The 14,022-nt window shown below is 46.0% G+C and overlaps 1 protein-coding gene across 1 annotated transcript in view; it reads right to left on the bottom strand.

Moving 5' to 3' along the window:
• Window positions 1–14,022, bottom strand: part of Sorl1 (sortilin related receptor 1) — a 169,028-nt gene that overhangs the window by 131,853 nt on the left and 23,153 nt on the right. Inside the window, exons 3-5 of the mRNA XM_027411875.2 lie at window positions 11,820–11,945; window positions 5,138–5,299; window positions 3,116–3,183 (exon numbers count right to left, since the gene is read on the bottom strand). Coding sequence (XP_027267676.1) covers window positions 3,116–3,183; window positions 5,138–5,299; window positions 11,820–11,945 — 356 coding nt within the window. The remainder of the gene's footprint in view (window positions 1–3,115; window positions 3,184–5,137; window positions 5,300–11,819; window positions 11,946–14,022) is intronic.

Below are 14,022 nucleotides of genomic sequence, written 5' to 3' on the forward strand. Positions count from 1 at the left end.
GTGGGAATGAGAGAGGAAAGTTAAAGGAAATAAAAGTAGAGGGCATGGAGGATGAAGAAGTCTAGAGAGCTAATAGAGGATTAGACTTCATAATGGTAGCTTGTGTTTGGCATTTTTGCTAAATGAATAGATTGTGGCTGCTCCTGTCTCACACACACAAGGACAGCCATGAGTGATGATGCCTATAACTTGTTTCACTGTGGGTACCACTTTACTATCTCTATCCCAAAACAACATAGTATATACTCTAATAAACATTTAGTAAATAAGTAGGATCTGATGGGCAGTCTCAAGGACTAATGAAGTAAGAGGGAAGGCAGTAAGTGCAAGCTAGGAAAGAACATTCTACCCAGTGGAAAGAGCAAGTGCGCAGGCCCTGTGCCCCATGGTCCATATGTACTTCCTCTGAGTAAACAAAGATGCATTCAATGGTTCAAAGGAGGGCTGGGGAGATGGTGCAGTGGGTAAGGTGCTTGCTATACAAGACTGAGGAGCTGAGTTCAGAACCCATGTAAAACGTGGGAGTGGAGACTCCTGTCTGTCATATGAATGCTAATGGGGGGAGCAGGGAAGGGTAGATCCCAGGGACTCGATGGCCAGCCAGGCTAGTCATATCAATGAGCTCCAGGTTCATTGTGAGATGACAGTCAGCATCAACCTCACATGCACACATCCCTGCAAACACATGTGCACACAGATGTGAACATCTATACACCACACATGCACAAAGGTTCAAAAGGATGGCTCTGCCTGTGTTCTAAGGATAAACTTCCAGCGGACAAGAGTGAACCCAGAGAGACAGCTGAGACGAGCAACGACATTGGCTCTAAGCAAAGCCATAGCTGAGCAGGCATCTCTGGGTACGCAAAGATAGGTTAGGGGCTGGGGTGATGGCTCAGTGGATAACACACTTGCCATGAAAGCATAAAGATGAAATTCAGAACCCCAGCATAAAAGAAAAAAAAGACAGGTGTAGAGGCAGAGAAGATTCTCTATGGCAAGACTGCTGGCTAGACTAGACAGAACTGGTGAGCTCTGGATTCAGAGAGAGATCCTCTCTCAATAAATAGGGTGGTGAGTCATGCAGGAAGACATGGATGACAACTTCAAGCCTTTACATGTCCATATACCCAGACACACGTGTGGCCACACATATATGAACACACACCACACACACACATACACAGGCCACTGAGAACACAGTCCAGATGGACAAAGTGTGGAGCATAAAACAAATGTGGATTCAATGACCACAATGTTTTGTTTTGTTTTGTTTTGTTTTGTTTTGTTTTGTTTTGTCTTGTTTTTTGAGACAAGGTCTCACTTTGTAACCCTGGCTGTCTTGAAATTCGTTATGTTGACCAGATAGACTGGCCTCAAACTCACAGAGATCTGCCTGCCTTTGCCATCTGAGTGCTTGGATCAAAGGTGTGCTCCACCACACTCAACAATGTCCTTAAATTGATCCTGGACACTGAATGAGGAGATGACAATGACCCATGCAAGATAGGAGGATCAAGAGTCAATTCAGTAGACATCGGTTTATCATGTCTCTCAGTTACTCATGAGGACAGAATAACCAAATAAGACAAACACAATCACTTGGCCCTACAGCCAAGTCCCAAGAATCTGTCCCCCACACATTGCAAACATGCAAACACCTGTGTTCAAGATCTCATGTTCCACTGCTGTCACAGTACAAGGTGACAAGCAGCAGTACTTACTTAAACATAGGTGGTTTTTATGGCACCAGTTTGTCTACTCCACTCTCCTTAAAACACACAGTGGCTCTCCACTGCTCTCAGAATTCAGTCCAAATTCCTTCCTCAAACACTGTAGATTCTTTAATTTTCTTTGTGTGTGTGTGTGTGTGTGTGTGTGTGTGTGTGTGTGTGTGTGTGTGTGTGTGTGTACCACAATGCAAGCACTGTATGGAGGTCAGAGTTGAAAGTTGGTTTTCTTCCTCCACCTGTGGCTTCTGAGAATTGAATTCAGGTCAACAGACTTGGTGGCAAGCACCTTTAACAGCTAAGTCATCTTACTGTCCCTCAGCATTGCAGATTCTTACATACTTTCTCTTCACGTATTTCAAACAATACACTGTCCAAACATTACATTCAGTATTCCCTACCCAGGTACCACATAATACATGGCTGCTTCTGGCCATCTGGCACCTATAGAGAAGTCCTGTCCTCTACTACTATACAGCATACAATTTCCTGTTCCCACCTGCCATGCACAGCCTGGATCAAGGGCAACCAGAAGCTGTCTGGTACTTCGTGCTTCTTCCAACATGTGTGGCATGTACACAAATGACTCTTCTAACTCCCTACACTACATTCTCAGTTAACTGTATCCATCGATTTTGTTTAGCTTGTATTGAAAACAAACAAACAAACAAAACATGAAGTGTATGTACTAGAATCTGGGTTTTTATACCAAAGAAAATTCCATTTGTGATATAATGCCTTGAATATGGAAATGTTTGGGGTTCTAGGACATGCAAGAGCTTCAAGGTTCCCCTAGGTCCCCTACCCAACTGAAAAACACCCACTTTTTCAGGGCCAACTTGTGAGTTTGTCCTCTGTGCAATTCTGCTTCTCAGATCAGGACAGCATATGTCTTGAGCTAAGTGCCTCACATTTTACGTGAGAGTAAAATATCCACCCACTGTCTATTATGACTATTTGAGTCAGCCATTTTCCCTATAGGGTCATATTCTGAACATTCGTTCCCAGCTCGAAGCTGTTAAACCTAAATGAGGTAGGGCCTAGCTGGCAGAAGTAGGTGAATAGGGTCAGGCCTTCAAATAGACAGTGTCAGGCCTTCAAAAGTCATACTCTGTTCCTAGTTCCTTCCTAATTCTGTTTCCTGGTCTACTGTGATGTGAACAGCCTCATCCAGCGTCTCCCACTGCCATGAGCTGGCTCATCATATTTCCCTAGCATGACAAACCAAGACCTGCTGACACCGTGAGCTAAAATAGTCCTCCCCTAACTTGTTCCTGTCAAGTATTTTGGTTCCAGCCATGCCAAAGTAACTAATCCAAACTGAAGGAGCTAAAGAATAGGAGGCTTCCTTTGTACACCAGGATTTGCCATGCGACTCAACTTACCAAGAGAAGGACTTCACATGCTCCTGAATCATGATCCAGGTCTGGCCAAAATCATCCGACTTCCATAGCTGCAGAGACCAAAATGAAAAGAAGCAGCCTCATGAAAAGAGATGCATGTTTCCCATATGATGGAAACACCAACTGAAATCCCACCCTCCACAGGGCACTGTGAGGACAGGCACTCAGGCATACCACAGCAATCAGAAAGAGAAGGAAGGACAGATCTGTTCTCTAGAGCAGCTGGAAGAAAAATGAGGGTGATTTGTTATCCACTTGTGGGCTGTATTATCTCTTAAGTGAGGAGAGGTTAGGACAAAAAAAAATGTATTTGCTTAGCATGTACAAAGCCCAGGGTTTCTTCCCTAACACTGCAAAATAACGAAGCAAAAATGCAGTAATCAACACAACAGTGTATGATCCCTTTGCAAAAGGAACTCGATCCTGGCACACACTGAAGTCCAGGACATTGAAAACACTGTTCTTAGTGAAAAAAGACAGATCATGTGATTCTACTTATATGAGGGAACCAGGAGAGGCCAAGATCAAGACTGAAAGCACAATGGTGGCCAGGAGGGACTTGGGGAGGGGGAAACGGGGAGTGTGCGTTTAACATAGATAAAGTTTCAATTCTACAAGATGGAAAGAAAGTTCCGGCTCTGGATGATGGTGATATTGCACAATATAAACATAACTGATATCAATCAACTAAACAAACAAAAAAGTTAAAATGTTCTAAAGAAGAAAAGTACACTAAAAAGAGAATAAAAATATAATTTGTGGACTATGAAGCTAGCTTGGTGGTGGCAGAATACTCCTCTGCCATGTAAGAAGCCCTGGGTCTGATACCCAGCACTAAATAAATAAATACAAATTGGTCACGTCAGCTGACTGCAGAGGGTCCTGCTTAAGCCCAGAGCAAAAGGATCTTCTGAATGCTTGACTACAAGGACCAACTGAATGCATGAACTTGGTCGGTGAGTAATTTGCCAGCTCTTCCCCAAAGCCTGTAGATACCAGAGGCTTCCACAGACCCCAGCAGAAAAGATAAAGAAGCCTGCGACCAAAACTAACAATAGTCCACCTCTCCTGGTAAACTGACCCTGCCCCTAAGCTTCAGTTACTCCCCAGGGCTTGCAAAGGTAAACAGATCTCTGTTTTGGTTAAACAACCGCAGAGCAAATGAACTGTTCCAAGGCCCTTTTGGGCAAAAGCATTCAAGCCTCCCCAGCCAGGACTTAGAGAGGACCTGCTGAGGTCGCAGGTTTATGCCCTACCAATATTCACAACTAGACACATTGGAGCCTTGAAACAGAACTCCTCTACAGGCTCTACCTCACTTCTTAGTTTCCTTCAAACTTGATTCAAAATGGAAAATACACATCATTCGCTTTATAACTCACAGGCACACACAAACACAAAGGAGGAATATTAAAGTTTATAATAATGTCAAACAAATGCAAGTGCCGTGTGCTTAAGATGGAGCAGGGTGAAGCTGAGTGGTGGCAGTCTGGCCTAGCAGGTCCAAGGGCCTGAATTCAATCCCAGTTTGGCTAAAGTCAAACAAAATAAATACAGTAGAGGATAGAGAAGTCAGACAGAAATACACAAGGAAGCCACAGAAGAGCTCAGGCTCCAGATTTCTCTTATGGTTCTCTCTACTCAAATTCCAGGGCCCCCACTTATCCCATAGACTTGCAAACATGCATGCACACCAAGAAAGGCCTAGTGTTGAAGTCACAAGGCCTGCCAGGTGTTGGGTGCTAAGTGATGGCAAGGACATGGGGAGAGGGTGCCAAGAGGAGTATACTTTTTCTTAGCTGTGGTAAGTGAAATAGTAGCTATAAAGGCTAAGCCTGAGAGAAGGACAAGGAAGAAGGAGGAGGTGAGGTCATGAAAAGGACACACAATCCACTCAAGCAGAACAGATAATTCCAAAAGAAACACACACACACACACACACACACACACACACACACACACACACACACACACACACTTATATGGGCTCCAAAGGCCTCTTACCTGCTTGTTTGGGTGAGACCTGTCGAAGCCCAAGAGGAGGTTGGAAGCCTTGCTGTGGAGGAGGAGGTCAGCAGCCCGGAATGGGATGGAGAAGCCATGGATAGTACTGCAGAAGTCAAACGTGATCCAGAGGTACTGGGCATAAGCATCTACAAAGATGTACTGCAAGAGAGAATAGGCAAGCTCAGAGCACTGTCTGGCCAGAGCCACCGGGCAGGTCCCTAAACCATATGCAAGTGCCCTGTGTTGGGGGGTACAGCACTAACACAGTCTCATCCTCTTTCTTTGCATCTCCTGGCAACCAAAAGATGCTGGATATATCAAACCATATTCAGTTAAAACAGGGGTGCCGGGCTGGGAGATAGCTCAGCTGGAAGATTCTTGCTTTGTATACACTAGTACCTACCTTAAAAAAAGTGAGGCCATGCCTGAGGACAAATACCAGAGGCTGTTCTCTAGTCCTCATGTGACACACACACAAAGGAAGGAGTGAAGAAACAGGCCTGGTGAGGCCATGAAGGGAGCTTGTTTACCCAGGTCATAAGACTGGCAGACTTTTCTGGTGTTTCTTATTCTTTCCAATGGACTTGGCCATTCTTGTTCAAAAGCAGGCCATTCAGTCACAGTCAGAAGGTGGCTACTGGCAGCCAGGACGAAGATATCCTGCCCTTCAGACAGCCTGAACCCAGAGGAGGGTGCCATCACTCCTTCCATCCTCTGAGCAGCCCTAGGTCATACCTTTCCTGGAAAACCATTAAAATCTCTACATCTAAGATAAGCTGCCCCTCCTTGCTATTATGCCAGGTGACTCCATAAGCTTGGGGAACCAACTGTGCTGCCAGGCACACTCTGAAGTGGCTGTGGCAAGCAGGGGCCATGCCTCATTTTACTTTCTTAATAGGTCCCTGACTTTAAACAAGTTCTACTGGGATGGCAGCAGCTGCCACCTCAAGATTTCTTGGGGACAAGACGAAGGTAGTACAATTTAACACATGGATACTGCAGACCATAAGTCACATACTAAGAGTTCTGCAATAAGGGTCCTCCCCTAGGCAGTAGCAGCCTACTATGAGAGGTAGGCATGCCCACAGCTAGCCACAGATGAGGGTTAAATGACCAGTGACACAGGCAGAGCACTGTGAGAACCTGTCCAGTCCAAGGTATCAGAGTTTACTTCATATAAGAGGTGGTCACTGAAGGGTGGCTATATTGGTTTGCCTTCCGTTGCTGTGATAAAACACCAACCAAAACCAACTTAGGGAGGGAAGGATTTATTTGGCTTACATGCTCCAATCATAGCTTATCACTGAGGAAAGTGAGGGTAGAAACTCAAGCAGGATCAGAGGCAGGAACTATGTGGAGGCTGGCTTGCTCCCCATGGCCTGTTCAATTTGCTTTCTTTTACAACCCAGGACCACCTGCCTACGAGTGGCTCCTCCTACAATGAGCTGGGTGCTCCCATATCAATGTATTAATCAAGAAAATGCTCCCATAAACTTGACTACAGGCCAGTCTGATAGAAGCAATTTCTCCGGTGAGGTTCCCTCTTCCCGACAACTCTAGTTTGTGTCAAGTTGACAAAAACTAACTAGCATGGCAGGCATAGCATCCACCGGGAAAGAATATTCCATGCCTGGGGGAATGTAACTTTGGGCACAAAGTAGAGGGCTAGGGACTACTATACAGGCTTGATTATGAGCTTGGAGGCCTAAGACAAGAACAAGCCTAGGAAGTGCAAGTGAGATGGGAGCTGGGGGTCGGGGGAGCGCCCATGCTCCAAGAAGAATAAGAGTGGCCCAGAGAACTAGGCGATGAATCAGAGTGAGAGCAACAGGGACCCAGCACCACCCACAGCCAATCCTTCACATTCTAGAAGGCAGCCAATTCAAGGGAATCAGTCCAAGGACATTTCCCTATGTGACAGATGAGCTTCCTGCTCCAAACCCCTCATCAGCCTGCACATGAGCCGCTACCCTGCACTGGTTCCCGCCTGGCTCTCAGTTGTCCCTCCTTCCTTCTCCTTTGCATGTCTCTCCTGTGTTGTTTCTCTTGTACTTCCTCCCCCAGCATCTAATGTAAATCTCACACTCTGCAGAAGCCTAATTAAATCTCAAAAGAAGGTAGTAAATGTTTTGAAAGCAAGAACTACTCTAAGCAAACTCGATGCAATAAAAACAATTACGATCCTAGCAAGAGCATCATAATTTTCACCATGGATATCTTCCTTAGAAATAGCCTGCCTTCCTGTTCTCAACCCATCTTGGCTCCTCAGGAAGGTAAGGATTTCAATTAGAAAGGACTGCTCCAGGAATCTGTTTCATGCCTTCCTACGGGATCACATTTGTAAATCTAAAATACCATACAACTAGCCATTTTTTATGACAAGGCCGAATGGGTTTTTGGTTTGTTTGTCTAGTTGGCTTGGTTTGATTGAGATTTTTGTTGTTGTTGTTGCTGTTGTTGTTGTTGTGTTTGTTTGTTTGTTTGTTTGTGTTTTGTTTTTAAGAATACTTGCTCCACACAAGGCAGGGAACTAGTAGTTTCCCAGGCTGTGTCTTACTCAGGCTGTTCCTCATTCACAGTGACTCAGTGTTTTGGGTCATCCTGTCACACCCCCTTTTAATGACAATGACACTGAAGCTCATGGCAGTTAAATGCCCAAGATGACGCAGGAGCAGAGTCATACCCAGCTCTTGCAGAGCCCAGTTTTTAACAGTCTGTCAATCCTTAGTGCTCTCCAAACCAAAGGCAGCACTTCCTGATCTGAAACCATTTTATGGTACGATTTAACTCACATACGGTCCTCTTCTCAGATGGTCCTCACTTTTTCCCTGGAAACTCATCTTCCTTCACCTTCTGCAACACCCCTCTGAACCCTCCATGTTCCTCCCATGACGATCTTGGACTTTGATTCTGTGCAGATTACTCATCTCCATCCCCCATCCCTCCACCCCTACCCCGTCCCACCTTGGAAGCTTGGAGTCCTATTTCCTTTACTAATGTAGTATTTCTTGCGTGCAGCCTAAACCCCTGCTTTTAAGAATGACAACTGAATGCTTGCTACAGTTTGGATGTGGTTTGTCCCATAAAGGTTTACAAATTGAAGCTTGACCCTCAGTGATGTTAAGTGATGAGACCGGGGAGACGCCTCGGTCAGCAAAGGACTTATGCAAGCATGAGGACCTGAGTTCAGATCCTCAGCAGCCACGTAACAAGCTAGGAGACATGGTTCCTCCCTCTAATCCCAACCCTGGGGACTGACAAAGTTTCATTTCCCAGGCTTCTCTCTGTTCTTTCTCCTCTAATACATTACACATATTGCTAGGAGCCACGTTTTCCAGAAATGTTCCTGCCCAACACTTCCCAACTAAGATTCTCTCAGGGCTCTCCAGAGTCCTCAAAGTGAAAGTCAATCTCCTCCACCTCCAAATTGCAGTCAGGATGGCAATGCAGAACAGCCATCCTGCACAAATGCCATAGGCCAGGTCCCTGGGGTCTCTCCCTGCCAGTGCCTTCCTCTCTGCAACCACTACTAATGACAAATGTCCATTCTTGAAGCCCCATTCCTAATCCTCAGTGCTCCAGAAGGGCCTCACTATCTCACTTAGTACCCCTACTTCATTTAGAGATAGGGTTCACTCATCTCCTAGCATCTCATAATGAGATATGTCACATGTCACACACATGGTAGGGAAGTAACGAACACTTAACTTGCTCTTAAACCTCTAAATGCCTGGCTGTGGTGGCACCTGGTTGCCAACCCCATGGATTGGCTACCAGACCTGATCTACTAGCTGCTTCCTAAAGTGAGGTCTCAGGACTACTTGAACTTCAACAGATGTCTGTAATCACTTGATATCCCAGGGGTATGTCTGGGAAGGTAAAGTAAGTGTACTGACTGGTTGTATGTCACTTGTCACAAGCTAGAGTCATCAGCAAGGAGGGAGCCTCAGTTGAGAAAATGCCTCCCTCCGTGAAATGTATACAGGCCTATAGGACATTTTCTTAATCAGTGATTGCTGTGGGAGTGCCCAGCCCATTATGGCTAGGGCCACCCCTGGGTTGGTAGTCCTGGGTTCTATAAGAAAGCAGGCTGAGCAAGCCATGGGGAGCAAGCCAGTAAGCAGCACCCTTCCATGGCCTCCGAATCAGCGCCTGCCTCCAGGTTCTTGCCTTGCTTGAGTACCTATCCTCACTGCTTTTGATGACAGAACTGTTATCTAGAACTGTGAGTCCAATAAAGCCTTTCTTCCCCAGTAGCTTTGGCCATGGTGTTTCATCACAGCCATAGGAACCCTAACTAAGACAGTACATTACAGAATTTATCAACACAATGGACTTTCTCCAGCTTTGATGCAAGAACCCAGGTATGACGGATGATGAGTTGGAAGCAAAGAAGGCAAGCAGTGAAAGAAGGGAAACAAACTGTATACTATTTCCCTAGGTCCATGCTTAGCCGGAAAAAGGACAGGATTCATCCACACTCCTGCTAAGATTAGGCTATAAAACCCAACTATGCTTCAGTGGCCCAGCGATGAGCCTGGGCCCAGCACTGTACTCTTGACAACAAGGCACCCAACCTTGTATGACTTCTCTCAGGAAGTGGTAAGTCTGGTGGGGCAAAATTTGCCTTCCAGAGAACAAAGGCAAAAGTAAGAAGCAACACCAGCATAATCGGTGTCATCACTTCCTTGCGGAGACAGACAAGCCTCTCTCACTCCTTGTTATGAACCTCACCTCCAACCGTCATTATGTTCTCCAAAAGGGCAGTTGCTCTGCTTCCTGAGTCCATATCCTTGCCAACTCCAAAGCACACATGGCCATCTCACCATGAGAAACCTAAGGTGCACACCACAAACCCGAGCTATAAACATACTGTCCCCACCTCTCCATGCAATGCCTAAGTCTCTTTATTATAATCATTGAGGTAACCCTATTTCCTTCCTTCTTGCCCTAACACAGCAGGTGCTCTACACCTTCGGCTGGCCAAATAATGCAAAGCCCAGGTCCTCTGCCTGCTCTAACTGTGTTTACAGAAGCCCAAAGCTTCTTGTCTTCTTCCTATCTTCAGCCTTGTGGCCTATATAGCTATACATAACCAGAAAAGGACAGGAAGGCACAACTTGCCTACATCTGGGCCCTGAGCTGTAAGGGGAGAGTCCAGGGCAGCGAAGGAGGCTTCGAGGCCAAGACTTCTGCCAGAGTCAGCTGTGAGATGGGGTGGAAATCTAGTGGTGACAATAATAATCGTGTAAACACACCCTGGTAACACAAGCAATTCTAAGAGTAGTTTGCTTCTTTAGGAGCAAGGAACACAAAGAACTATACAGAAGAAGCAGCCAGCCCTCTAGCAGGTCCTAAATGGAGGATCTCACCTCGTACAATCTCATAAGGTGGCCACTCTCCACCTCTAGGAGCCCTCAAAACCATCCTGACTGGTCATAAAGTAGCCGTAGGAGGGGAGTACTAAGAGAGGTAGAAGTCCAGACTAGGTCCAGTTCCTCCAATTTCTCCTTGTTTTCCCCTTGGGAAGTGTGTATATATAGGTCAACAGATAGGGCTGATTATTTATCCAGCAGGTACCAGTAGCGACTATGCTACTCTTTGTTTTTCTCAAATGGTCTGCAACAGCTGGTATATAGCCACTGCCTGGAAACATCTCAAGTACTTCCTCCTAAAGCATTAGAGGCCATGCAGGTATGGAGGAGGGGAGGGGATGTAAGGGGAGAGAGTTTTGGAGGGTGGAGAATGATAGGACACCTCCCCAAATCTAGCAACTAAAAAGACCCTCCCATTGGTCAGGGTAACCACATGGATTGCTTAATCTTTTTAATGCAGCCCCTACTAGGAGACCCAAAGCCTTGGAAACCAACACCAAGGCCTTGAAAAGACCAGGTCTTGTCCCAGTGGGTCTTTCTGCACAAGCAGAATGTAGCAGCTCCCCTCACTTCAGGAAGCTCTTACTGTTGAAGGGGTTTTTCTACTTATGCACTTACCACTCTGGAAACACTGGGTCCAATATAACTCCCAGAGCAAAGAGCTACCAAATAGCAGGAAAGCCTAGCAGGCTGTCAGGTTCCCTTCATGCTCTGCCAGCTCCATCTGCCTGAAGCCCAGGGGTAAGGTCAACACTTTCTCCAAATGCAACTGCCTGGGGGTCCTGATCAAAGAAGCAAGGCAGCTAGCTAATTGGGGAGAGGACAGAGGCACAGCCATACCTGCTTCATGGGGTTTCTTTTCTATATCCATACAGGTTCAGAAAAGAGGGAAAGAGAAATGCAAATGCATGAGCATACTCAAACACACACACACACACACACACACACACACACACGTTGATAATGCCAACAAAAGCAATAATTCAGTCACTCTTGGAGACCCAGGATCAGCACCATTTACTGAGAAACGCTCCAGCCACCACTGAGTCAGGTAATTTATTGGTTGGCAGATTTCTGCGGTTGAACCTGACCTTGTTTGTTCAGAAATCCTGCCCAACCAGTATTTGGTCTGATTATGCAAAGATCCACCTTGAGAACTGCATTCTGTCACCAACTCACAGGTTAGACAAAACACAGTAGCTGGCAACCCATGTGTGCTTGATGGCAAAAGACTCCAAGGCCCAGCCTCCTTCAGTGCAGCCATCTTTCCAGAGTACAGTGTCCTGAAGCCAGAGCCTCCTTACCCGTTTGTTGTCGGCAGGGCTGTGGTAGAACTGGGAGATCACGGCTTCACTACTGTTTCCCACTCCAAAGTTCAGCTTCCCTGAAATCCTATTGAATGATTTTCCGTAGTCATAAGACACATACACCTGGAACACATAGGGAGGTCAAAAGAAGAAAAAAATCAGTGAGATGCTAAACAGAATGGTCTCTAACTGCACCTCCACATCCCAGCTTCCCAGGAGTTCCCATGGTTCCCCAGGAGTCCATGATATCATGAACTTCTGACTCACATCACATAACCCACAAAAGGGAAGCAGGGAACTGTCCTCAAAGTTGGGGCCGGCAGGGGAGGTAGCAAGCATGTGAACTCTGCAGCCACCCCATGCCTGGAGCATAAAGTCCTCTTACCCCAGAGGTAAGACCGAGCCCCAGAGCAGCTAGCAAACACTGGAATAAAACATCTTCTCCCAGCCAGTTGGAGTGCTCCAGTCCAGATGCAGACAGAATGCACTCTGAGAGGGAAAGGACTGAAATTTTGTTTTGTACATCTGTTGAAATATCCCCAAAAGATAATCAGGATAATTGAATTCTTCATCCCTTGCCCAGGAGATGGCATCCCATACCCAAAGAGAGAAACCCATCAAAGGCCTCCAGTGAGATGAAAAGGAGAAGGTGCTGAGTGAAAAAAAAAAGTGCATTGAGGAAAAATGCCAGCAGGTTGAGAGAGGGAGGCTCGGTTGTACAGGCTGTATACACTAGGTCCTAGCACAAAGTGTATACACATACACACTTATATACTCACAGTCGGTAGCAGAACCCACTCCTGCACTAGTGTTTTGTGACTCTACAACATGGGAGACCATATCAACAGCAGCAAGATGCTGGACCCTACCAACAGACTTGTTTCTCCACTGCCTCATGGCTCCGAGTGATACAGTAACCACAGAGACACAACATAATAACTGTCATCTACTCACTAGGCACTGAAATGATACTGATCCCATCACAGGAATGAGCTTGGGTCACCTGCACAGCAACCCTACCTGGAAAGTGCAATTGCAAGGTCATTTCACAAAGAAGACCATGGGACTTGCCAAGGTCACAACCTAGAAAGTCATAAAGGCAAGGGCTGAAGAGATGGTACAATGGTCAAGAGCACTCCGCTGCTCTTCTAAAAGAAGGGAGTTCAGTTCCCAGCGTCCACATCAGGGAGCTCACAACCAACCACTTGTAACTGCAGCACCAGGGATCTGATACCCTCCTCTGGCCTCCACAAGTTCCTGCACAATCATGTGCATACACATAAATAGATAATATAACAGATCTAAATGAAGAATACAAAAACAAACCTGGACAGAAGGTCCCTGACCCAGGCTGCCTGCCTTCAAGCTAGTGATCTCAAAACCGCTATTATCTCAGGTCATAAAGCATAAAATGGATGCTGTGGGGTATTTTCAAGCTAGACTTTACTACCTGGGAGATATGGCATATTAATATAATCAAAGGATGAAAAATAAACCTGGTAGGTAAGTATCACACTGTTAATTTTTTCAATTATTTACAGGAAAGATAGCTGAGGAAAGCATGGAAGAAAAACAGTAGGTAGTTTCCAAGGAGAGAGTGGCTAGACTCAACCCAGAGTTGAGTCCATCTCAACTTCTGAGTTGCCATCTCCGCCCATTTGATTCAACTACAAATAAGCCTTGAGGGTTTAACAGGAGTCAAGTCCAGCACTGGGCACCAGACACATGGAGACTAACAAAAGACATGGTCATCAGACAAGGATGGGCCTGTAAGTGTGTGAATGCTTGCTTGTTAATGAGGCCATGAACAGACTGTAAAGGACAGGAGGCTGTACACAGGGAACTAAGAATGCAGTGGCCATTACCATTTAACACAGGTCAGGGTTAAGGGAGGCAGCATGTCACTGCCTCTAACTGGGTCATCCCAGAAAGAACTATTCACAGGACGGTGCTGCCACAGAGGCAGCTGTGGCCAGCTAGCGAGTTGATAGTTCACAGATAACCTGAGTGGGTAAAAGACCAAGTGGAACTTCCACGCATTCTGTTTGCCAAGAATAGACATGGTTTTCCCAGAAAAGTTCGAGAGTTGTACAGTGCAAACTAATGGCCTCTTAAATAGGAAACTAAGCAAGTCCTTAGTTTCCTTCTCCAACTCCAATATCCTGTGATGTGATAATCCACTGTGAGAGGCACAAATGGG

The sequence above is a fragment of the Cricetulus griseus genome, chromosome 4 (assembly GCF_003668045.3).
Source record: "Cricetulus griseus strain 17A/GY chromosome 4, alternate assembly CriGri-PICRH-1.0, whole genome shotgun sequence".
Classification (NCBI taxonomy): domain Eukaryota; kingdom Metazoa; phylum Chordata; class Mammalia; order Rodentia; family Cricetidae; genus Cricetulus; species Cricetulus griseus.